At 40.2% G+C, this 26931-nt stretch overlaps 1 protein-coding gene across 8 annotated transcripts in view; it reads left to right on the forward strand.

Annotated features, from left to right (window-relative positions):
- The window catches only part of TRPA1 (transient receptor potential cation channel subfamily A member 1), a 249544-nt gene that overhangs the window by 197618 nt on the left and 24995 nt on the right, over window positions 1-26931 (forward strand). For all 8 annotated transcript variants that reach the window (XM_081501695.1, XM_081501690.1, XM_081501691.1 and 5 more), the window contains 8 exons: window positions 4355-4514; window positions 7171-7346; window positions 16008-16115; window positions 19845-19953; window positions 20144-20289; window positions 20748-20884; window positions 23859-23907; window positions 26702-26801. In XM_081501695.1, coding sequence (XP_081357821.1) covers window positions 4355-4514; window positions 7171-7346; window positions 16008-16115; window positions 19845-19953; window positions 20144-20289; window positions 20748-20884; window positions 23859-23907; window positions 26702-26801 — 985 coding nt within the window. The remainder of the gene's footprint in view (window positions 1-4354; window positions 4515-7170; window positions 7347-16007; window positions 16116-19844; window positions 19954-20143; window positions 20290-20747; window positions 20885-23858; window positions 23908-26701; window positions 26802-26931) is intronic.

A 26931-nucleotide genomic window follows, 5' to 3' on the forward strand; every position in this document is an offset into this window, starting at 1 on the left:
TTATCTGTGCATCCAGATTAAATACTTTTCCTCCTCCTTAATATTAGTATAATAACTATGGTCTTTTAGCTTAATACAAAGAACTGAAGTTATAAGGGAATGTCAAACACTAGGATAGCATCTTTGGAATTAACATTAAGGACTGGAAGAAATTTTTAAATTTTGAAAATCACACCAAATGTACTTTCTTTACTTATGGATGTGGTCTTTGTTTTCTGGAGATAATTAGTGAATGAATTCGGCAATACAATGTCTCAAACTTACTTTTCTTTGTGTTTTTATTTGTCTTTGTTTAGTTTTCTCACCTAAGTCCAGCAGAAGCATTTATGTTATCTCAGGCTTTTGAAAACCACAGTCAAGCTTGTAGATTGAGGGATTTATATATTTTATTTTGTTACCTGACTTTAAATCATCCTGTAGAAATCTCAGCAGTGAGACTAATTACAAACACATATATATAGCACTCTGGAGAGTTCTGAACTCTAAGGATTTCCTCATTAAGAAGACATGGTGTACAATATTTTCTCCAGCATGCACACACAATATCTCAGGAATCCTGACAAAATTGAAGGATGGCAGAAAACTTACAAGATTAGAAATGTGGAATATGAATCATCTGACTGATGCTTTTAATCTTTTCCAATGACTTTCTTTCAAGGGAGTTAATACTTTAGCATTTGGTCTTAATTTCTCATTGTTATGGGCTTCCCTGGTGGCTCAGATGGTAATGAATCCACCTGCAGTGCAGGAGACCTTGGTTCAATCCTGGAGTAGGGAAGATCCCTTGGAGGAGGGAACGGCTAACCACTCAGTATTCTTGCCTGGAGAATTCCATGGACAGAGGAGCCTGGCAGGCTACAGTTCATGGGGGGATTGCATAGAGCTGGGCACGACTGAGTGACCGCTAAGTTGCTTCAGTCGTATCCGACTCTGTGCGACCCCATAGACGGCAGCCCACTAGGCTACCCTGTCCTTGGGATTCTCCAGGCAAGAACACCGGAGTGGGTTGCCATTTCCTTCTCCAGTGCATGAAAGGGAAAAGGGAAAGTGAAGTCGCTCAGTTGTGTCCGACTCTTAGCGACCCCATGGACTGCAGCCTACCAGGCTCCTCCGTCCTTGGGACTTTCCAGACAAGAGTACTGGAGTGGGGTGCCATTGCCTTCTCCGACTTCTCATAGTTATAATCTCCCATTTGTTAAAATCTCTCATTGTAATAATTTCCTTCCTTTTCCCCCCATACTGCTTATATGTATTTCATTAAAACAACCTAAAACAGGTGTATTTGATATCTTCAGTTTAAAGGACTCAGAATTAGCTTCTTTAAACGTGATAGCGGAACTAACCAATCAGTCCTAAAGGAAATCAACCCTGAATATTCACTGGAATATTGAATAATCATTGGTGCTGAAGCTGAAGCTCCAATACTCTGGCTACCTGATGCGAAGAGCCAACTCACTGGAAAAGATCTTGATGCTGGAAAAGATTGAGGGCAGGAGAAGAAGGGAGAGGCAGAGGATAAGATGGTTAAGAGAGTGTCACCTACTCAATGGACATGAATTTGAGCAAACTCTTGACAGACCATGAAGGACAGGGAAGCCTGGTGTGCTGCAGTTCATAGGGGTTGAAAGAGTCAGACACAACTTAGCGACTGAACAACAACAACAAATGTGATGTAGTCTGTTACATTCTGTATCTAGTCATAGAGTTCAGAGTCTGATCCTGTGACAGTAGAAAACTATATTGACTGAATATGTAATAACTTGTCTAGATGACATCCTTGACTTTCAGTACTTTCTTTAAAGAAATCTCTTTGAAGCCTAGGTAACATGCCGTGAACTAAATTCAGACAGCACATCTGATGAGCTTGTATGAAATATTTAGATGCTTTGTTATCATTGTGAACTCAGCAGTTCACATGAGCCTCTGAAGCCAGACCTGGCTGTCAAAGAGTGTGTAATTGGGTTTGTGTTGACAGCACATCACTGAGTAGGCCTGTAAATTGCTCTTTTTGACAATGTGGGGTAGATGATAGAATTCCTTTATTACTACTGGAAGAACATATCAATTTCAAGTGCTATAATACTTCCTAATGGATTCAAGTAAACACTTCCTTTGATGGGGTGAGACATTGAAAAAGAGCCTACTTCTGTGAAGAGCTCATTTTAAAATTATTACTGAATATGTACAAATTTGGAAATTTCATATCTTGTGAGAATGAATCAAAAGCAGAATATCAACACCTTGAAATTTCACAAGGAAGAGATATACTGTCATCCATGATAAGTCATCTTTAGTGCAGTTATAATAAAGAATATAAAGAGCATGAAGAAAACAAATCTTAGAGAAATTTAGATATTCTAGAAAGTTCTTGCTCCTCCCCTGACATCAGTGGACATTAATGTCTGTTTGGAATCATACTTTTCCAGGCCAGTGACAACTGCCAACTATGCTCAAAACTTACGGAACTGGTCCTGCAAAATTTGTTCTTATGATCTGGAAACTTACTCTATCACAGTTTCTCTATCACAACTTCAGTCTCCATTGTATGTTGGATTTTTGGCATTCATCAGTCAGACAAAATCTGTATTCCATGTACCTTCCGTTCAAATTTTAACATTGTTCCTTACTGTGCGCCTTTGGGCAAACAATGTAACCTCTCAGTGTCTTGATCTCTGGCGGTAAGTAAGTACACAGACAATGGAAACAGCGAGAGACTTTATTTTGGGGGACTCCAAAATCCCTGCAGATGGTGACTGTAGCCATGAAATTAAAAGACGCTTGCTCCTTGGAGGAAAAGCCATGACCAACCTAGACAGCATATTAAAAAGCAGAGATATTACTTTGCCAACAAAGGCCCATCTAGTCAAAGATATGATTGTTACAGTAGTCATGTATGGATGTGAGCATTGGACTATAAAGAAAGCTGAGTGCCAAAGAATTGATGCTTTTGAACTGGAGAAGATTGGAGAAGATTCTTGAGAGTCCCTTGGACTGCAAGATCAAACCAGTCTATTCTAAAGGAAATCAGTCCTGAATATTCACTGGAAGGACTGATGCTGAGGCTGAAGCTCAGGTTCTTTGGCCACCTAATGCGAAGAACTGACTCATTGGAAAAGACCCTGATGCTGGGAAAGATTGAAGGCAGGAGGAGAGGGGGACGACAGAGGATGAAATGGCTGGATGGCATCACCAACTTGATGGACGTGGGTTTGAAGCTCTGGGAGTTGGTGATGGACAGGGAAGCCTGGCATGCTGCAGTCCATGGGGTCACAAAGAGTCGGACATGATTGAGCAACTGAACTGAACTGAACTGAACTAAATGCTAGCCCTTCCTGCCTTCAGAGAACCATAAGGCACTGCACCTGATCTGACTTGGCCTGGCTCAGAATCCCAGTGGTCAAAAGAGGGGGGATTGTTCATTCCCAGAGGAGAGTGGGCAGCTGTTCTAGATAACTGACCAAGAGACTTACATGACCATCCTTCAAAATGATTCTAGCTCTATTACCTAGGAACACATTGGATGGGAATTGACTATCAGCAGGAAGGCCAAAGAAAAGACAGTAATTTAGCTTCTACTCTTACTCCTTGCATTCACGAAAATCTTTTTTCATCAAACCAGACTCCCTTATGCTGTGGTTTCAGTACATTTTTCATCTGGCAGAGACAATGCCTCTATGTTTTCACTCTACTTATTTTCTTCTCAGCTCGCATCTATTACATTTACTTCCAAACTCTTCTCAAGGCCTTTATTTCTACAGCAGATACAGGTTTGGGATCAGAAAATCAAATTATTTATTTAACGTGCTTATCAATGTGAAAGCATTTGCAGACCTGGGTTCGATCCTTGGGTCAGGAACATCTCCTGGAGAAGGGAATGGCTACCCACTCCAGTGTTCGTGCCTGGAGAATTCCATGGATAGAGGAGGTCAGCAGACTATAGTCCAGGGGGTCTCGAAGAGTCACACATGACTGAGTGACTAACACTTTCACTTTCTTTCTATATGCCTAAGAATCGGCCAGCCAATTAAGGAGACACAGGTTCGATTCATAGGTTCAGAAGATCTCCTGGAGTAGGAAATGGCTACCACTCCAGTATTCTTGCCTGGAAAAACCCATGGACAGAGGATCCTGGTGGGCTACAGTCCATAGGGTTGCAACGAGTCAAACACAACTGAGCGTGTCTGCTCTGGGGCATGCTCTATATGTCTAAGCATTTTGTTCTTCAGAAAAAAAATATTTACTTTATCATAAGCATAAGAACTAGTTTGGATGATAATCTTTTAACAAGGAACTTATTATACTAATAAGTTTTACATATGCTTATTTAAGGTAACAATTTTGTATATACTTCTAGGTGGTGTTCGAGGGAAACAAATGCGGTTTACAAAACTTTGTGAAGAAACAAAAGAGATTAAAAAAATATGATGGTGTGAATGCCTCTCCTTTGCACCATGCTGCAGAAGAAGGTCAAGTGGAGCTGATGGAGATGATTGTCAATGAATCCTCCTGTGAAGGTAACAGAACTTTATCGCTAGTGCTATATATTTCATCATCTCATTAGACTCATTTGGAAAGAGTAGAACGAAGCTATTCTGGAGTGTTGATTAGTTCCAGATTATAAAGGGCCAGAATGTCTCACTCAGGAATGTGGTCTTCCCTCTAGCCAGTGACCTTCAATCTTTCCCACTGAAATACTGCAGAGGATGGTGCAGGGATCTGGGACAGCCCACTGCCAGTGCATATTTTCTTTGCAATTGCATGATAGATCATAAAAATTCATGTATATTTCATGTATTCTTACATACTGTTTCCACTGAGGTCATCACATACTTAAATTACTTGCTTGCTGTGTGCGCATGCTAAGTCACTTCAGTTGTGTCTGTCTCTTTGGGACCCTATGGACTATAGCCCACCAGGTTCCTCTGTCCATGGGATTCTCCAGGCAAGAATACAGGAATGGGTAGCCATTTCCTTCTCCAGGGGATTTTCCTGACCCAGGGATTGAACGCGTATCTCTTATGTCTTATGCATTGGCAGGTGGGTTCTTTACCACTGGTGCCACCCTTATCGTGGAATAAAATTGACACCCCAAGAAGATGTCACATCCTCCCCAGCCTCGTGCCCCCAGCCTTCTCTGAGAAACTCAGCTGTAGTTGATAAGGAAGCAGGCTGCCACAGAGATTTAAGCAGTGAGGTGGTATAATAAGACCATTATTATTTAAGGTAAGATGAAGGTCAGTTAAAAAGCTATTTTAGTAGTAAAGAGAAGTTGAGCATCCACTCGGGTTTTGAGATTGGAATAAGGAGAAAGGGAGAGATTCAGGGTCTATTTCACATGTAGAGTGGAAAGTGCTTGATAAAGATTGAATGCAAGGAGTAAGTGATGAAAAGGTGGACTGATGTTGATATTCTTAATTTAGGAATTAGGTTAATAGTCTAGCCATCCATAAAAGAAGGCTCATAAGAAGACAGAAGAAAAGTGAGTGTGAGGAGGGAATTTAAATATGGTTATACTGAGTTTAAAAGGCCCAGGGGACATCCACTTGAAAATTTCTAGTAGACTTGTAGCCTAATACCTTGTATCTAGTAGACCAAAAATAGAGAAGGAAAGGGTCACACCACAGGGCCAGTATTGCATAGGAAGTAGCTCAAATTGTGTAAATGCATGAAAATCCTTTAGAAGACCATAGAATTGCCAATGAAGGTGGCTAAGGGTAAAACACCAACATTCAGGGTCAGAGGGCAGAGGAAAAGCCAGAAAAACGATGGTGAAGACAGTGATGCATAAGAGATTGATGGCACATGAGCCAAGAGAGAAATTAGTTAGAAGGATCAGGTATCACAAAGAGATCACATAGAAAGAAGACACAATAACCTTGAAATTAGAAGGCCTCCTGACCTCTGTAAAAGTGACTTCTGAAAAGCAATGGAGGTAAAAGCCAAATTCAAGTTATTTACTTGATGAATGGGAGTTGGCAAGCTTTGGCCATGGTTTCATGAGGTTAGGTGCTAAATGAAATGCTGAGTGTGGTGTTTTTGTCTTGATCAGACAGAATGGTCAAGGGATGTGTATGAGTATGTGAGAGACAGAGAGAGAGAGAGAGAGAGAGAGTGTGTGTGTGTGTGTGTGTGTGTGTGTGTGTGTGTGTGGTTGAGAATGAGGCACTGGAGTGACTGAGAAAAGATAGTGGGGAGATAAATGTTAAAAAGGAGAGAAATGAGAAATATGGCTATAGCATGATTCCAGGCATTGTAGGTGGTCCTTAATTCATATTTATGGATGAGCTCTTTCCCATTCTCTTCAGACATAAAAATATACTACCACCAATTAAAATGATTGATAAAGCTGACAGTCATGTCTATTTTAGAGCAGATATAAAGTAAATCCTGCAGTGTCAAAGGGCATGTTGATCACAGGGTAAATAATATGACGATATATTGTAGAAATATGTGGAAACCATGTATGGCATCAAGGTGCACAAGGTCTAATTCCAGTCTTGTGTTTGTTAGTGGTGCATCTTTTTTCTCATTAACATTTTTTTGAACCATTGCTAAAGGCCAGACACTCCACTAAGATCTTTAAGGACATGATTTGATATTCTTCTCCTAAGAATATTGCAAAGTATACCTATCTGTTTCGCTCCCTCCTTCTCTTCCTCCCTTCCCTCTTTCCTTCCTTCCACCACATTTGAATATGAGAAAACTGAGATTCAAAGAGCTAAGTCAGCTTACAGACTTCCTTACTAGCTGCATAATGTTGGCAGGATTTTGAACCTCTCTAGTCCTCATCTTTCTGAAAAACGGACATGGCCCCTTGTGAGCTATTGGAGGGTTGGATGAAATAATGGTTGCCTGGTGTAGAGTTGTTACTTTTACATAAGCTCAATGCTTTGCAACAAATCCCCAAATTCATAGCACAGATAAAAGCATGTAGCAATAGGAAGACCTATTTCTTATGGATCCTACAGATTGACAGCTAACTCATTTGACAAAGTCAGTGCCATCACTGACATGCATCCCCAAAGGTGTCTTTAGATGTTTTTGAGAACTGAAGCTATCTTTTTATTTTTCCGAAAGAAGGTGAACTGAGCTTTGCAGTAAATAGGCGTGCGGTAGGTGCCAAGTACAATCCAAGCAACGTCTCACCTGTATTTTGGTGTCTTTTTCTAGTACTGAATGTGATGGATGATTATGGAAACACCCCACTACACTGGGCCACAGGAAAAAACCAGGTGGAAAGCGTAAAGTTTCTTCTTCGCAAAGGAGCCAACCCAAACCTCCGAAACTGCAGCATGATGGCCCCGCTGCATGTGGCTGTGCAGGGTGCGTACAACGATGTGATGAAGGTGAGCTTGCTGGCGGCTCCTCAGGTACCGAGCATCATAGCATGGGCTGGGCCTCATGTCCAGCTATGTCTGCCTCGTCCAAAAGGCCAACCTCAGCTGCCAAGGCCAACAACATGTGATGGTTTTAAAGTTGGATTTTCTTCTGACCAAAATCATCTCCATAGTGATCATGATGATGATGATGTGAAGAATAATAACCACCGTCTTATTTTCTTGATTAGTTCTTATGTATCAGCTACCAGCCTTTTTCTGTGTTTAGGAGCCTTCTGTGTTTTCGGTTTTTAAATCCTCATTTTAAAAAACCTATAAAGTAAGACCATTATTATCCCCATTTCATAGCTGAGCAAACTGAGGAAGAGAGAGAATTAAATAACGTGCTTAGTTAGTCCATAAGAGTTAGGAGGAGAAAGCAAGAGTTAGGAAATTTGTCTTCATTTTTATGTTTCTCAAGGCAGGGTTTTACTGCTTTTACCTGGCTGATCTAATGCTGCAAAAAAAGGAGGTGACCAGTGCCTCAGTGAAAGGAGGAAATATAATTAGGATTTATTGTTTTTGTGAGAGTCAGTGACATGCCTTAGTGGATGGCATGTCTTAGCAGAAGACATAATAATAATATGGGGAAATTTCTTACTATTTTTTTAAGAGAGTGAATTGGGTCAAATAGAGGAAGCCTTGAGAAATGCAGTTTATGAATGAATTATATTCTAGAAATTCATTTCTGAGGTAGGTAATCTGGACCTTGCAGTAAATTTTCCTGTAGGAAAAATGTTGTGAAGGATGACATGGCTGTTGTGTCATAGTTCCGGCTGCTATCACAGAAAACTGCAGACCCAGTGGCTTGAATAACAGCTATCTCTCACAGCTGTGGAGGCTGGGTTGTCCGAGATTGAGGCAGTGGCAGATTTGGTATCCGGTGAGAGCCTGATTTCTGGTTCATAGGTGGCTTTTGTCTCTCTGTGTCTTCATGTTGAGGAAGGAATGAGAGTTTTCTGGGCTTTCATTTATAAGAGTGCTAACCCCACTCGTGAGAGTTCTGGCTTCATGACCCAGTTGAGTTCAGTTGCTTAGTTGTGTCCGACTCTTTGCAGCACAATGGACTGCAGCACGCCAGGCTTCCCTGTCCTTCACCAACTCCCAGAGCTTGCTCAAACTCATGTCCGTTGAGTCAGTGATGCCATCCAACCATCTCATCCTCTGTTGGGCCCTTCTCCTCCTACCTTCAATCTTTCCCAGCATCAGAGTCTTTTCCAATGAGTCAGTTCTTCCCATCAGATGGACAAAGTATTAGAGTTTCAGCTTCAGCATCAGTCCTTCCAATGAATATTCAGGACTGATTTCCTTTAGGATGGACTGGTTGGATCTCCATGCAGTCCAAGGGACTCTCAAGACTGTTCTCCAAGACCACAGTTCAAAAGCATCAATTCTTTGGCATTCAGCTTTCTTTATAGTCCAACTCTCACATGCATACATGACTACTGGAAAAACCATAGCTTTGACTAAACGGACTTGTTGGCAAAGTAATATCTCTGCTTTTTAATATGCTGTCTAGGTTGGTCATAGCTTTTCTTCCAAGGAGCAAGCATCATTTAATTTCATGGCTGCAGTCACCATCTGCAGTGATTTTGGAGCCCCCCAAAATAAAGTTTCTCACTGTTTTCCCATCTATTTGCCATGAAGTGATGGGACCAGATGCCATGATCTTAGTTTTCTGAATGCTGAGTTTTAAGCCAACATTTTCACTGTCCTCTTTCACTTTCATCAAGTGGCTCTTTAGTTCTTCTTTGCTTTCTGCCATAAGGGTGGTGTCATCTGCATATCTGAGGTTATTGATATTTCTCCCAGCAATCTTGATTCCAGCTTGTGTTTCATCCTGCCCAGCATTTTGCATGATATACTCTGCATATAAGTTAAACAAGCGGGGTGACAATATATAGCCTTGACGTACTCCTTTCCTGATTTGAAGCCAGTCTGTTGTTCCATGTCCAGTTATAACTGTTGCTTCCTGACCTGAATACAGATTTCTCAGGAGGCAGGTCAGGTGGTCTGGTATTCCCATCTCTTGAAGAATTTTCCACGGTTTGTTGTGATCTACACATTCAAAGGCTTTGGCGTCGTCAATAAAGTGGAAGTAGATGTTTTTCTGGAACTCTCTTGCTTTTTTAGTGATCCAACAGATGTTGGCAATTTGACCTCTGGTTCCTCTGCCTTTTCAAAATCCAGCTTGAACATCTGGAAGTTCATGGTTCATGTACTGTTGAAGCCTGGCTTGGAGAATTTTGAGCATTACTTTGCTAGCATGCAAGATGAGTGAAACTGTGCAGTAGTTTGAACATTCTTTGGCATTGCCTTTCTTTGGGATTGCAATGAAAACTGACCTTTTCTGGTCCTGGGGCCACTGGTGAGTTTTCCAAATTTGCTGGCATATTGAGTGCAGCACTTCCACAACATCATCTTTTAGGATTTGAAAGAGCTCAGCAGGAATTCCATCACCATCACCTCCATTAGCTTTGTTCGTAGTGATGCTTCCTAAGGCCCACTTGACTTGGCATTCCAGGATGTCTGGCTCTAGGTGGGTGATCACACCATTGTGGTTATCTGGGTCATTAGGATCTTTTTTTGTATAGTCCTTCTGTGTATTCTTGCCACCTCTTCTCAATATCTTCTGCTTCTGTTAGGTCTATACCATTTCTGTCCTTTATCAAGCCCATCTTTGCATGAAATGTTCCTTTGGTATCTCTAATTTTCTTGAAGAGATCTCTAGTTTTTCCCAATCTGTTGCTTTCCTCTATTTCTCTGCATTGAATGCTGAGGAAGGCTTTCTTATCTCTCCTTGCTATTCTTTGGAACTCTGCATTCAGATGGGAATATCTTTCCTTTTCTCCTTTGCTGTTCGCTTCTCTTCTCTTCCTAGCTATCTGTAAGGCCTCCTCAGACAGCCATTTTGCTTTTTTGCATTTCTTTTCCCTGGGGATTGTCTTGATCCTTGTCTCCTGTACAATGTCACGAACCTCTGTCCATAGTTCATCAGGCACTCTGTCTACCAGATCTAGTCCCTTAAATCTATTTGTCACTTCTACTGTATACTCATAAGGGATTTGATCTAGGTCATACCTGAATGGACTAGTGGTTTTCCCTACTTTCTGCCATTTAAGTCTGAATTTGGCAATAAGGAGTTCATGATCTGAGCCACAGTCAGCTCCCGGTCTTGTTTTTGCTGACTGTATAGAGCTTCTCCATCTTTGGCTGCAAAGAATATAATCAATCTGATTTTGGTGTTGACCATCTGGTGATGTCCACGTGTAGAGTCTTCTCTTGTGTTGTTGGAAGAGGGTGTTTGCTATGACCAGTGCGTTCTCGTGGCAAAACTCTATTAGCCTTTGCCCTGCTTCATTCTGTACTCCAAGGCCAAATTTGCCTGTTACGCCAGGTGTTTCTTGACTTCCTACTTTTGCATTCCAGTCCCCTATAATGAAAAGGACATCTTTTTTGGGTGTTAGTTCTAGAAGGTCTTGTAGGTCTTCATAGAACTGTTCGACTTCAGCTTCTTCGGCATTACTGGTCAGGGCATAGGCTTGGATTACTGTGATATTGAATGGTTTGCCTTGGAAACGAACAGAGATCATTCTGTCATTTTTGAGATTGCATCCAAGTACTGCTTTTCAGACTCTTTTGTTGACCATGATGGCTACTCCATTTCTTCTAAGGGATTCTTGCCCACAGTAGTAGATACAATGGTCATCTGAGTTAAATTCACCCATTCCAGTCCATCTTAGTTTGCTGATTCCTAGAATGTCAACGTTCACTCTTGCCATCTCCTGTTTGACCACTTCCAATTTGCCTTGATTCATGGACCTAACATTCCTGGTTCCTATGCAATATTGTTCTTTATAGCATCGGACTTTACTTCCATCACCAGTCACATCCACAACTGGGTGTTGTTTTTGTTTTGGCTCCATGTCTTCGTTCTTTCTGCAGGTATTTCTCCACTCTTCTCCAGTAGCATATTGGGCACCTACTGACCTGGGGAGTTCATCTTTCAGTGTCATATTTTTTTGCCTTTTCATACTGTTCATGGGGTTCTCAAGGCAAGAATACTGAAGTGGTTTGCCATTCCCTTCTCCAGTGGAGCACATTTTGTCAGAACTCTCCACCACGACCTATCTGTCTTGGGTTGCCCTACGGCATGGCTCATAGTTCCAGTGAATTAGACAAGGCTGTGGTCCATATGATCAGTTGGATTCATTTTTTGTGGTTGTGGTTTTCATTCTGTCTGCCCTTTGAGGAATAAGGATAAGAGGCTTATGGAAGCTTCCTGATGGGAGAGACTCACTGTGGGGGAAACTGGGTCTTGTTCTGATGGGCGGGGCCATGCTCAGTAAATCTTTATTCCAATTTTCTGTGGATGGGCAAGGCTGTCTTCCCTCCCTGTTGTTTGACCTGAGAGAAAACTATGGTGGAGGTAATGAAGAAAATGGCAACCTCCTTCAAAAGATCCCGTGCATGCACTGCCGCATTCAGTGCACCCATCCCTGCAGCAGGCCACCACCGACCCACACCTCTGCCAGAGACTCCTGGACACTCCGAGGCAAGTCTGAGGCAGCCTCTTGTGAGGTCACTGCTCCTTTCTCCTGGGTCCTGGTGTGCAGAACGTTTTGTCCGTGCCCTCCAAAAGTCTGTTTCCCCGTCCTGTGTGACTTTTGGTGGCTCTATGGTGGGGTTAATGGCGACCTCTTCCAAGAGGACTTATGCCACACCCAGGTCTGTTGCACCCAGAGCCCCTAATCTGGTGGCAAGGCACTGCTGACCCATACCTCCAAAGGAGACACTCAGAGGCAGGTCTGGCTCAGTCTCTGTGGGGTCTCCTGGTGCAAAAAAGGTTTTGTTTGAGCCCTCCGAGCGTCTCTGGTGGGTACGAGGTTTGATTCTAAACAGAACTTCACCCCTCCTACCGTCTTGCTGGGGCTTCTCCTTTGCCCTTGGATGTGGGGTATCTTTTTTTGGTGGGATCCAACATTTTCCTGTCGATGGTTGTTCAGCAGCGAGTTGTAATTTTGGAGTTCTCACAGGGGAAGATGACCGCACGTCCTTCTACTCCATCTTGTAGACCTAAGCACCTCCCAAGTGCCCCTCCTCTTAATACCACACTGGGGATTAGGATTTCAATATATGAATTTTGAGGGACAAAAACATTCAGTTTATCACACCACACCCAAATCTACCCAGCCTATAAAACACCAACAATACCTCAGGGGTGTCCATGAACTCCATGTTTCCTTAGTTCAGACCCCTTCCTCTCAGCCCCCTGAGTCCTTGGCTCCTGTACGCCAGGCAGAGAGGGTGTTAGAGGAGCCCCCTTTCCACTCTCCCCTTGTGCCTTGTATGTAGCTTTGCCACAATCCTTAGCACAGGATATGGCAATCAAATGTTCATGCACTCATCTCCCACTCTGGCTGCTTATACTGGAAGGAGGGACTGTGTGTGACTAATGGAACATCTCCAGTCCTCAGCATTGCTGCTAAATGATGGCTCTTAAATGAATAAATTAGTAACTAGGCATTCTGGCTGAAGGTGAAGGGGAGAGTTTAGGTTTCTGTGCCTAAGCAGACAAGTCAGGACAGCCGCTTGCAGAGGTTATTGGAGAGGCCTTTGGCAATAGGCTCTCAGTTTCTATCAATGTCTGCATTACTCATGAGCCTGATGCTACTTCTGTATCATCCATGCTGGGCCACCAGTGACTGCAGACCCCTCCCCCCAAGAGATGCCACGTTTCCCCAATGAACTCTTGTGCTTCTTCTGAAGGCTCTTGTCAGGAACAAATGCCCATTGACTTAATTAATCTCACCTCTGAAAGTGTGATTTGGGAACTCAAAGGCAGGTAACAGTTGAAAGGCTATGGTTAACTAGAAATCAAATCTTCAGGCTAACAAATACAGGATAGGTATCACAATGAAATAGAAGAAAGTCTAGAAATAAACCCATAACTGATTTAAAAACAAGATGGTGGGTATAACAGATTTTCCTTTGTGACACCAGAACAAGAAAAAAAAAAAAGGGTTGTAAGGGAACTGAAATTAGTTGTGTCTCCTTTGCTTAGTCTTACCAACCATCACTTCATCAAAAGATGTTTTCAAGCCCTTCTGCTTCACCAGAGAAGAAGGAGAAGGAATTTAGGAGGGTCTCTCTGTGTGCTTGCATCCTCAGGGCCTGCCTCTCCCATTTATACCACCTACCGTCTGCCAGGTTCCCTCTGTCCATGGAATTCTCCAGGCAAGAACACTGGAGTCGGTTGCCATTTCCTTCTCCAGGGGATCTTCCTGACCCAGGGATTGAACCCGGGTCTCCTGCATTGCAGGCAGATTCTTTACCTTGTGAGCCACAGGGAAGCCCTATTTATAACACCAGCTCTTGCCAATTTCAATCTCCATTATCCAGCCTTCCCCCAAACCTTCCACTGCCATCTTGTGGTTGTAAAGTAAAAAACTGTTACCCATGGGTGACCTTGTGTGACCTCAAGTTCTTACACAGATACCACTGGTGTGCATAGTGTTTCCTAGGGCACAGTGGACCAGGGTTGGGGGCTGGCCTTGCATCTCAGTGGCCTGCAGGTCTTAGTTCTTGGCTTAACCCCAAAGTACTGGATCTCCCATGAGGCTTCCTGGATTCTCATCACAGGGCTCTCTGGAGGTCTCACCTGCCAGCCTCCAGACTTGTCTGGTCATGACTGAGCTTGAACTAGATGCACAGTTTAGTTGCTCTCTCTGGGCCCCCTGCCACCTACAATTTAACACAGCTTTAAGAAAGACTGTGCTAGTGGCAGTGAGCAGAAACACCCTAATAGATGCTCCAAATCTATGAGCTGTGATTCTAAGAGGGCAGAAATAAAAAAACCTCTCCTTGTAGACTTGGGTAGATTACTTCACGTGCGAATAAATCCAGACTTTGTTAAGAACAGAAGGCGATGCCTCAAGTCCATTGACTGAACTGTGTGTTCTCATTTTCCTTCATCCATAATCTTCCTGTGTGTTCTTATGGCCTAAAATTCCAGTGTAATTTTCCTTTATGAGAAGAGCTGATTAGTAAGCCTGATTCATTTGCTGACACATCAGGACACATTCTATTAACTAGGAGTTCTGTGTGCCTTCTTTTGTAAGTCAGAGTTTTTAGGAAACAGCTTGTTTAATAAATTCTTTCTTAACTTAGTTGTGAGCACATGATATAATTTTATCAGAGTCTTGCTGCAAAAGAAAATGCCTTTAGAAGGCTAATTTAGAGATTTCTCTTTTGAGGGAGACATTTATGTAAGAAGAAAACTAGTTCAAGATCAATAGATTCTTAGCCAATAATTAGCTATAAGTCAGCCAGACGAAGGGGTAACAGGTCTTCAGTTAAATTCCATTAGAAAAATTGCTTAACCATTTTAGCAGGAATTCTCATTTCTTACATCGGAGAAAAAGTTTCTGGTTCAGCTAAGTTTGAACCAATTGAGTTAAGCTATATCTCTGTTACATGAGACTCTCTTCTTTTCTGGAAGGAATGGGGTTTTAATGGACATTTCCCAGAATACTTGCAATCTGGGTCAAAGAAAAATGTCCAGATGGGAAAAGGAAACAGTTCCCTCCCATGTTTGCTTCTCCTTCCCTCCCTCTCTTCTCTCTTTCTCCTTTCTTACATTCCTCCCTTATCACCACCCACACATTCCAAATGGCTCCATCAACTTATTTTTGGTAGATATTAGTTAATCTCATATATTAATATCACATATCTGGAATCTAGAAAAATGGTACAGATAATACTATTTGCAAAGCAGAAATAGAGATGCAGATGGAGAGAACAAAGGTATAGATACAAAGGGGGGAAGTGAAAAGTGAAAGTGAAGTCGCTCGGTCGTGTCCGACTCTTTGTGACCCCATGGACTGTAGGCTACCAGGCTCCTCAGTCCATGGCATTTTCCAGGCAAGAATACTAGAGTGGGGTGCCATTTCCTTCTCCAGGAGATCTTCCCAACCCAGGGATTGAACCTGGGTCTCCCACATAGTAGGCAGATGCTTTACCGTCTAAAGCCGCCAGGGAAGTCCAATGGGGGAAGAGGGTAAGATAAATTGGGAAATTGGGATTGACATATATACACTTATGTATAAAATAGATAACTAGTGAGAACCTGCTGTATAGCACAGGGAACTCTACTTACTGCTCTGTGGTGACCTAAATGGGAAGGAAAGCCAAGGGAGAGGGGATATATGTATATAGCTGATTCACTTTGCTGTACAGCAGAAACTAACACAATGTTATAAAGCAACTATACTCCAGTAAAAAAAAAAAAATATATATATATATATATATATAGCTTACTTAATACAAGTGAAAAATATTCAGTGAGCAATGTTAACTAGTATCTACGATTTTTAGTCTATTTTCAATTCTACAACTCCATGTTGGCTTCATTAATGAGCTATAGAAATTGCCATTATTTCATCCACATGAGAAATTTTTGTAGTACCCACTAGGTACAAGGTTTCATGCCAGATTCCATGGGAGAGTGACGGAAAAGATGAATAAGGACATGGTTCTTGGTACTGAGAGCTTAACATCCAGTGGAAGACAAATACCCTATTTGAAAACCTTCAGGTTAACTTTTGACTGACTATTCCCTCTTTTATGTAGGTCTTGATTGAGCACAGCAGTACCGATGTTAATCTGGAAGGAGAAAATGGAAACACAGCTCTGATAATCACATGTTTCACAGATAACAGTGAAGCCATGCAGCTTTTGGTTTGTATTTTATTTATATTTTTTCCTGTTTTCTTTATCCTTTAGTACAAAATGAATTTTTGTTCTTTAAAACAGCTTTCAGGGACTTCCCTGGTGGTTCAGTGGTTAAGACCCCATGTTTCCAATGCAGGGGACATAGGTTCGATCCCTGGCCAGGGAACTAAGGTCCCATGTGCCAATGTGGTGTGGCCAAAAAATAAACAAAACTATTTTCAGTTTCTCTTTTAGCAAAATATAAAATGTAGAAAGTGTGTCAGAAAAAAATAGTTCTATGAGTTTGAGTACACGTTCACACCCCTTAGGGCTTCCCTGATGGCTCAGCAGGTAAAGAATCTGGCTGCAATGCAGGACACTCGGGTTCAATCCCTGGGTCAGGAAGATACCCTGGAGGAGGGCAACACAACCCACTCCAGTATTCTTGCCTGGAGAATCCCATGGACAGAGGAGCCTAGTGGACTGTAGTCCATGGGGTCACAAAGAGTCGGACACAACTGAAGCAACTGAGCACACCCCTTAAATCTTAAATGAGTCTGAAATTTCTTCTGGAAGACAAATAGGAAAGCATTACAGAAACTGTGAGATGACTGAAGTGAAAAGAAAATATCGACAAGAAAAATTAATGTGAAACTGGTGGTCAGACCTAGAATGAAAGTGAATGTGAAAGTCATTCAATCATATCTGACTCTTTGTGATCCCATGGACTACTGGAGTGGGTAGCCTTTCCCTTCTCCAGGGGATCTTCCCAACCTAGGAATCGAACCCGGGTCTTCCAAATTGTGGGCGGATTCTTTACCAGCTGAGCCACCAGGGAAGCCCAAGAATACTGGAGTGGCCTATCCCTTGTCCAGCAGTACTTCCTGACCCAGGAATCGGACCGGGGTCTCCTGCATTGCAGGCAGATTCTCTACCAGCTGAGCTATCAGGGAAGCCCAGAATACAAAAGACAAAGCACAATGGTCTGTATGTGCATAGAGGTGAATCATACTTGGGACTCTGAGCTTCTGAACAGTCAAAGGAAAGATGAAGATTGTTATTTGCAAAATTACTGTTGGGCCCTAAAATAAAAGCCAGGAGAAACACAGCCATATCTGTTTCCAAGATGAGAAGAAACAGCTGCCATGGGTTCTCAGAAAGGGACCCTTGCATGATATAATGACTGAGCTACTCAGCCATAGCCTGACAAGAAGAGCCAGTCTTCTCTCTGGTGATATTTCTCGGGATGATCCACTCCGACTTTTCAGGTGCCTATCACCATGGCCAAGTCCTGCTCCATGGAGTGCCCCTTCTGAGTGTGGTATTAGAATTTCATCAAAGAGCTTTCTTTTAAATATTCCTCAATCACTTGTACATTATTCAGGCCAGATTTTCTATTTTTAGCACTTGATTTTCCCTCTCCACCACCTCCAGGGAGTAAATAAAATGAAATAAAAGAATATCTGTGGGATATTTCAAGCTACAAATACCTTCTAACATATTTACTAAATATACTTGGATGAAAATATATATTCTTATAAGCTGTCATGATTGGACCAAAAAAAGAATTTAAAAAGATTTAACTTTTTTTTTGTCCAATCATGACAACTTATACTGTGAAATTCCATGGACAGAGGAGCCTGGTGGGCTAGTCCATGGGGTCACAAGAGTTGGACACGACTTCGCAACTAAACCAACAACCAGCCAACCACAATGGAAAAACCTCAAGCAAAAATCAATAAAATTAGAAATAGCAAAAGGATTTAATTGAATATGAAGGAGAGTTTTTAAATGGCAAAAGATCAGTATGCAATCCTATCCTAAAAATTTGAAAATGATTTTTAATGGATAAATGTGCTGTGCTTAGTCATTCAGTTGTGTCCGACTCTTTGCGACACCATGGACTATATATACCAGCCAGGCTTCCCAGTCCATGGGATTCTCCAGGCAAGAGTGCCATTTTCTACTCCAGGGGATCTTCCCAACCCAGGGATTGAACCTAGGTCTCTTGCATTGCAGGCAGTTTGTTTACCATCTGAGCCACCAGGGAAGCCCAATGGATAAATAACTGAAAGTAATTAAAGTGTTAAAATTGATGACAAAATTAAATATTTGTAAGGAACTATTAAAAGTATTTAGGAAAAAAAGCATTGCTAATACTTTGTTAAAGCTCTGGAACCAGCTAATATTATATGCTTTTATAGATTTTATAGTTTCTTTCAAACTTGCAAAGAAGTTTCTATTTCAGGTAATCTTCCTGTAGCACAAGAAAAGAGTGACATTGTGCAGACTAGTTCCATAAAGTAGACATAATAATAATTCCAAAACTTGAGAGCTCCCCCCAAAGAAAAATGTAGATCAATTTCACATAGATGCAGTCTTAAAAATACTAGCAATTAATTCATCAAAATAATGAAAAGTAACATGTAATACCATATTGGCCTTATCCAGAGACTGTATGGAGAGTTGAGTATTAGATTAGATTATAATCCATTGATTGACCTGAGCCAACAAAGCATATGATTATATCAATCTGTTTATCTTTAAATTGATATAAAATTATCTGTATTTTCATGGATTTATAAGAAAAAGACAATGCTCCATAGAAAACTGACAAGGGGCACATAAAGTTTATTTAATTTCTCTAGTAATCAAAGAGGAAGATATTAAAACAATGAGTTTTTTTTTAATCTCTTAAATTGAAAGGACAAAAATTCCTTATTGATTGAAAATGTAATGAGTGTTAGAAAATGTAATGAGTCAGGGAATTTCATTCACTGTTGGCATAAATGTTTGTTGACTCACCAATCCCAATTCTTGGAATACATCTCAAGGAGACAATTAAAGATATCACTGATATTAACACTAGTTTTATATATAGCAGAGAAAACTGATAAAAAGTTGAAATTCAGTAATAGGGATTTATTGTATGAAGTTTTATGTACCCCCAAATGGAATATGTATTGAATAAAATCATATAATTTAAGAATATTAAATGAAATACTTTTAAAAATGGTGTGATCACATAGTATACACATAAATATTACTTGTGCAAAGAACACAGAAAATATCGTCTTTTAAAATGTAAAACAATGCTGTCCCTAGAAAGCAAGACGATACATGTATTTGTTTCTTCACACTTTTTTGCTTTACCAAAATCTCTCATTTTGTGATAAGAGGTACTGAAAACTGAAATCCAGGGTTCTATAGAAAATGATGACTGAGAATGGTTGACTCAGAGGTGAAGGTAATATACCATTCTGTTCATTATAACAACTTTTTAGTAAAGAACATTCATTAGTGAAAATGTCTGATTTTCATGATTTGATACAAGTGCTGGTCTAATCATTTGTTAATTGCACAAATGACAGGAAAATAATCTGGGAAATATTATCACTTTATCTGTATAAGGAAATGAGAATGGGTATAGGAGCAATCATGATAATGGTTATAAAAATCTCTAATTTCACTAAAAATATGTTGACTTTGGTGGAAGATCAAGTTCAAATTTTTGTGTCTATGTTGTTACTTTGTCATTAGAAAATCTACAGTGTCTTTAGTTCAGAATCTTAGCCTAGTTCCAAAATTACCTTTTTGTCCAGATTTCATATCATACGAAGCTTTTCGGTGTAAATAATCTTACATAGGCACAGAGTAGCGAAAAGTTATGGGAAAGGCATACAAATTCTTGTCCATCCTTGTGACTGGGGTTTATCTTTTGTCATTTGAGTTCTTTTGTTCTTTCTTTTGTTGCAGTTAAATAAAGGAGCTAAGCCATGTAAATCAAATAAATGGGGGTGCTTCCCTATTCACCAGGCAGCATTTTCGGGTGCCAAAAAATGCATGGAAATAATATTAAAGTTTGGTGAGTAGAAGCTTTCCTCCACTATGTACTATAAAGAAGCCTATTTTGATGGATGCTATTGAGAAATATTTAATATAATTTATACCTGGGCTTTTATGTAAGTCTAAAAGTCCTTTCTTCTTTTTTAAAAAAAAAATACCTTTTATTTATTTATAGTATTTATTCTCTTGAATTTTATTTTCTCCTAAAGGTGAGGAACATGGGTATAGCAGAGTGTCTCACATTAACTTTGTGAACAGTGGAAAAGCCAGCCCTCTCCACATGGCAGTTCAAAGTGGGGACTTGGACATGATTAAAATGTGCCTGGACAATGGTGCACAGCTGGACCTGCTAGAGGTAACTGTTCAGATTCCTCCTGTAGAATTGTTCATGTTCTATTTGCCAAAGTGCCCTACAGCTCTTTCACAGTTAATTTAGATAGATGTTACTTCCTGCTATTCATGCAAAATCAGAACAAGAGATTCTCTCAAATTTTAGTCTATCTAAAGAATTTTGAGAGCTACCAAAGACAATTGCAAAGACAAATACAGACACATTGAAGATAAAGACACTGATGATAGAAGCTAAGTACAGTCAGAGCTGTCAAGAACTGTCACCTTGCAAGGAAATAAAGTTGCTAGCTGTGACTTTTATATTGAGGCTTCTCAATAGGTGAAACCGATTACTCTTTGCCATCTGAAATTCCATACTCCTTGATTTTGTTGGACCGGGAAGAAAAAAAACAACTGAATTTAGGTTTGACCCTTAAATTGGGATGGAATATTGATTGATGCTGATATCAAAACTCTTTACAGAATGGGAAGTGCACAGCCCTTCATTTTGCTGCCACCCAGGGAGCCACTGAGATTGTTAAGCTGATGGTATCTTCCTATTCTGGCAGCAGCGATATTGTTAACGAGGTGGATGGAAATCATGAGACACTGCTTCACAGGCAAGTTTCCCTCCTATCATGCTGAGTACAGATTTTTCGTCTTCACGTGTTTAATTAAGAAGACAAGACAAAGTTACCGCTTATGGTAGCAGAGACTCCATAGTTCAAAGGAAAAGAGCAGAGACAACAAAGATCCTGTGGTTCAACTGCAATCTCTATGTTCCTCTGGAATCAAAGGTAGAAAGTTGAACAGACTTTCATAGGATAAACTCTCCAGTGGAATATTCTGGATCAGTTCTTAGTCCAGTGGCTATATGCTCAAGATTCATTTTCTGTATGCTCAGGAGGTCAACATACATGACTTTTCAAAACCTTTCTAACCTGTTTCAGGTCCTCACATGTGTATTATCTTCATTCTCAGTGGGGATAATGGAACAAATACATATGAGTAGTCCACTTTTCCCATCTGATTTCCCTTTCCACTTAGTCCCACAATTACGTGTAAAAGTTCTCAAAACATATATGTACTTAGTTTTAAGGAATGATCGCCAAGCTCCCCGGAGAAGGCAATGGCACCCCACTCCAGTACTCTTGCCTGGAAAATACCATGGACAGAGGAGCCTAGTGGACTGCAGTCCATGGGGTCGCTAAGAGTCGGATACGACTGAGTGACTTCACTTTCACTTTTCACTTTCATGCATTGGAGAAGGAAATGGCAACCCACTCCAGTGTTCTTGCCTGGAGAATCCCAGGGACGGGGTAGCCTGGTGGGCTGCCGTCTATGGGATCGCACAGAGTCAGACACGACTGACATGACTTAGCAGCAGCAGCAGCCAAGCTCCAAAGAAGATAAATATTTCTGTTGAGTTTAACAGAAATACATATCAGGTAAAAGCATCTGAAATTATAGGCTTACTAGCTGCTAAGACAGAAAACAGGCAGTGTAGACTGAGTATTTAATTCCTTGGGAAGACAAAAACTGGCTGTTCCCTATGTGAGTGAAAGAAATGGCTGAGAAGGGGCTTTGCTGTCTCTCTGTCTCTATCTCTCACCATCTCTCTCTGTTTCTATCTGTCTGTCTGTCTCTCTCTCACACACACAGCATGCATGAAAGCAGAGCTAGAAGCTTGGAATGGCAGAAGAGCTGAGATAGTCTCAATAAGTAACTGGACCAAGAAATCTACACTATCCCACAGTGAAAAAGAAACTCTAGCTATCAATATAAGATCTGGTTCTAAACTGGGGAGATGGAGGTGTGAGTGTACACATTAGCAAAACCACTAGCCATAATAGGCTATGCATGAACAGAAGGAACTCCAAGGAAGTTCCATGCAGGATGAGTTTGCAAACTAAAATTTCATAGCATAAAGGAAAAATTTATAAGATTATGACAATGAAATCGACAAAAGGCTAATTTACTTCCAAAGGAATAGAAATAACAGGAAAATCTATAAATAATTTCATAATAAAGGTATTTAAAACTTTCAGAAATTTAAAAGAAGGAATGGTCAGTTATGTAAAGTAAATGTATTAAGAGAAGGAATTATGGAAAACAAATTGGCATTTATGAATCAAAGATTGGTGATGTGAAAAAGATGCAGTTGGAAACCCTAGACAAGAAAAAAAAAACAAATATTGAAATAAAACAAAAACTCAGTAGACAGGTTAACCTCTAGACCAGAGATTTTTCAAACTACTACACATGAGAATCCTGTGAGGAATTTATAAAATCCCAACATTAATTCATACTCAGATTACATCAGAATTGCTGGTAACTCTCAGGAATTTTTAAAAACTCTTTGTGATGCTGATGTCTAGCCAATTCAGAAACCTAGTGATCTGAGTGTAGTTAAAATGTATACATTTACACTAGAGCTTTAATATACAAATATGCACAAGAAGGAGTTATTTTAGGATAACAGACCCATCTACCTGACCAAAAGATATATTTAGCCTGGTGACTAGCTGGACACTTTCAACTTGAGTTGGCTGAAGATTTCTTGGACTAGTTCAGTTCAATTCTGATGAACCTAATGCTGATCTATGATCCTGGAACGTCCTTTTAATAGCCAGTGACATTGGAGTTTATCTTGAACTTCAAAGGAAAGTTTGTTCCTTGGTCTACAGTTTCTTTTGCTACTGTAGTGCAAAGATCTCAGCGGTGTGCAGGCCACACTTGGAGTACCAGAGCTCTAGACTGAGAAGATACAGAACACATTGAATGGGGCCTTAAATTAATGTTATTTGACTCTTGAAATTACTCAATACATCTAATAACATTTAGAATGCAACCCCTTGTGAATTCTGAATGGAACTTGGCAAGCTGATACTAAGACTTATATACAGGACGTTAAGAATAGAGGAGATAATCTTGAGTAGGAACAAAAAAATAAGATTTGCATTAGGAAACAGACTTTTAAATCATTGGTATTAACATTTGTTAAGGTGATGCTTTAATATAGATTAAAAATCTGTATTTGCTGTATTAATTAACATTATCCTTATGGCTGTTTGTGAGATGAAACGAAGTGACTTCAATTATATCCATCGGTTATTTTTTGGCTTCATAAAGCTTTAGGAAAGCTAACACTGCCTTGTTAACTTTTGCCAACAAAGGGGCATTGTGAACCCTGCAGGTAAAGTTTAGCTGTACCTTGTATGCAATTGTTGCTATTTGTCATGGTCACAGTGGTAATAGCGAGTTCTTTGGCCTTTTATTTTAAACTCTTAGGACAGATTTTACTGTTCACTTCAGAACATGTTCATGATGGTTTTTTACAAGGAGAAAATAGGTTTGCAGAAAGATGAGGAAGAAAATCTCATGATGTATTTGATCTTTCTCTATTACTCCTACTTGAAAAGTTACCCTAATCAGAATCCAATTGTAGATTTTGAAAGGTTATTAACTCCCTAGCCTTTTATCATGTTACTCAATGATCCTTTAAATTCACTTTCTGAATATATTGAATAGTAGCTTTATTTTGTATATTTATATCAATAGTTCCTTAATATGTTTATAATTCTCTTTTTGCAGAGCCTCATTATTTGATCACCATGAACTAGCTGACTACTTAATTTCAGTGGTAACTATTCCTTTGACAGATTTATTTTTTATTACTATTTATGGCTGAAAAATCATATAATTATATACCATGAATCTTTAAAATTCAACCAAATTTTTCAAATTGGGGTATACTTGCTTCACAGTATTGTGTTAGTTTCTGTTGTACAATTAAGTGAATCAGCTACGAGTATACACATATTCCCCTCCTCTTGGATCTCCCTCCCACTCCCCCATCCCATCCATCTAGGTCATCACAGAGCACCAAGCTAAGCTTCCTGTGCTATACAGCAACTTTCCACTAGCTGTTTCACACATGGTAGTATATATGTCTATCCCATTCTCCCAGTTCATCCACCCCTTTCCCACCCCCGTGTCTGTACATCTGTTCTCTACATCTTCATTCCTGCCCTGCAAATAGGTTCATCTGTACCATTGCTCTAGATTCCATACATATGCATTAATATATAATAGTTGTTTTTTGCTTTGATTTCTTGGCTATCAGCAAAAAAATTTACAAAAAGATGATTGATACATTTGCAAAACATTTTGAAAATTTTTTCTATGTCTTTACTTTCATATCTCTGAGATGAGGGATGTTCACTAAACTTACTGTGATAATCACTACATGATATCTGTAAGTCCAATTATTATGCCACACACCTTAAACTTATACAGTGCTGTATGTCAATTATGAAAGTGAAAGTGTTAGTCGCTCAGTCGTGTCTGACTCTTTGTGACCCCATGAGCCCACCAGTCTCCTCTGTCCATGGAATTTTCCAGGCAAGAATACTGGAGTGGGTTGCCATTCTCTTTTCCAGGGGATCTTCCCGACCCAGGGATCAAACCTGGGCTTCCTGCATTGCAGGCAAATTCTTTACTGTCTGAGCCACCTTGGAAGAACTAATGCTAAAGCTGAAGCTCCAATACTTTGGCCACCTGATGTGAGGAGCCAACTCATTGGAAAAAACCATGATGCTGGGAAAGATTGAAGGCAAAAGGAGAAGGGAGCAGCAGAGGATGAAATGGTTAGATAGCATCATTGACTCAATGGACATGAATTTGAGCAAACTCCAGGAGATATTGGAGAACAGACTAGCCTGGCATGCTGCAGTCCATGGCATAACCAAGAGTTGGACATGACTTAGCGACTGAACAACAACATGTCAATTACATCTCAACAAAACTAGAAGAGAAAAAAGATACTTGATACATTCACAAATAGGGTATACTGTATATGAATGCATAATGGCCAAACCTCGTTGCCAGGAAGCTAGAAGTACCAGAATGTACTTTTGATGCCCATATCAATGCATGGGGAGTTGATAGGTTCATGGCAAGGATGCTCTGCTGTGACCCAGTCCTGGGAAAGTGTCAGGCTTGTTGACTCTGTCAAACCCCCTTCAGTACAAGTGGCTTGCAGGTGGAGGTGGGACAGAAGCACGTGAGCCCTTCACCTTCTGTTATAATCTTCTACCCCCGCTGCCTCCGTGCCAGTTTTCAAACAATGAAAATGCGAAGAACTAAAAATACTGTCCAAGGTTTGTTACAAGTGGAATCACAAGATCTTTTTCACTCTAAGAAATGCAATCAGTCAGCTTTTGGGTTCAATTTTAGTAAGCCCTTTCTACAGATGTGTCTAGGATGTATTTATTTAAGCCCCATCATATCAGTAATGAATGTAGTCTGGCCTGGAGTATTTAACATGTGCTTGTTGTCAATAGCAACTATTGAAATTGTGGTGTTTACATAGAAGAATCCCTGGAAGACTCATTATAGCCCAGAGTTTTGTTATGCACAGTTTCCTGCAAATACAGCCCTCTCTTCAGCTATAAGAGGGTGGCAGGACTCATTGATCACTATCAGGCTGTCATGGGGACCTGCTGCCCTAGTCACCTGTATTCAGCGGGTCCCAAAAGAACAGGATCCTATCCCCAATCGGAGTTTAAGCTATTTTTATTACCCTGTGCAAAAGATAGAATTCTTTCCATGAACTTTTAAAAAGTTTTTGTTTCTTGTCATATCAAATATTAAAACCATAATATGTAATGATAAATACCAACTTATTCCCTTAAAATATATACATATGAGATGTGATTTCTTAAATGCAAATTTTTTTTTAACATTTGACTAAAATTTTACTTTAGGATTTGAATGATTTAAATTCAGTTATTTCAGTTCATCTGTTTCAAATGAAGTACAGTTTTTAAAAAGAGAACAGTTCTTTTTTTCATGAGTTATAATTAGCACATACTATTATGTGAATTTCAGGTGTAGAGCATAATGATTCAATATTTGTATACAATGAAAAGTGACCACCACAGCAAGTCCAGCTACCATCTGTCACCATGAAAGTTACAAAAATTTTTTTCCTTACGATGAGAGCTCCCAGGATCCACTCTCTTGATGATAGAAGTGAATGATTTCTTGTGAATGCTTTTAAAATTACAAATGCAATAAACTTAGAATTTTTTTTATCACAGATATTTAACAATCTTTTCTTAGAGTGGGAACTAAACTAGTGATATAGGTCAACATTTTATGATTTCGGCAGGAAGATGGATTTACTGCCAGATGTCAGTCAAAAGATTACCATGTGAGAAGGACTTCAGTTGTTGAAGTTATAGAATAATGCCTTGATTTTCTCTATGATTCATACAATGTGAATTACAGGGAAATGTGAAGCAGTCATGTGCATGAGTGCTAGCTATACTTTGGACATACTGTCCCAATGAATGAACGTTAAGTTACAGATTGTAGAGTGAGCTGGTTTGTCTGTTCATAGGCTCTTTGTTGAATGACTTGTTTTATTTTAGGGAGCAGATATTGATATCACTGATTCTGAAGGACGGTCTCCACTTCTATTAGCAACTGCTTCTGCATCCTGGAATACTGTAAATTTGCTCCTCTCTAAAGGTACTAAGAGGGACTGAGCCATGCCTTTAGAACTACTACTCAGTTTGGTTAAACATTCAGTGTCCATTTATTGTGTGCCAGGCTATGGGCCAGGTGCTATGAACACAAATGGGATACTTCCCATATCTAG

This window comes from Giraffa tippelskirchi, chromosome 6, assembly GCF_054371585.1.
Source record: "Giraffa tippelskirchi isolate mGirTip1 chromosome 6, T2T-mGirTip1v1.2.pri, whole genome shotgun sequence".
In the NCBI taxonomy this organism is placed as follows: domain Eukaryota; kingdom Metazoa; phylum Chordata; class Mammalia; order Artiodactyla; family Giraffidae; genus Giraffa; species Giraffa tippelskirchi.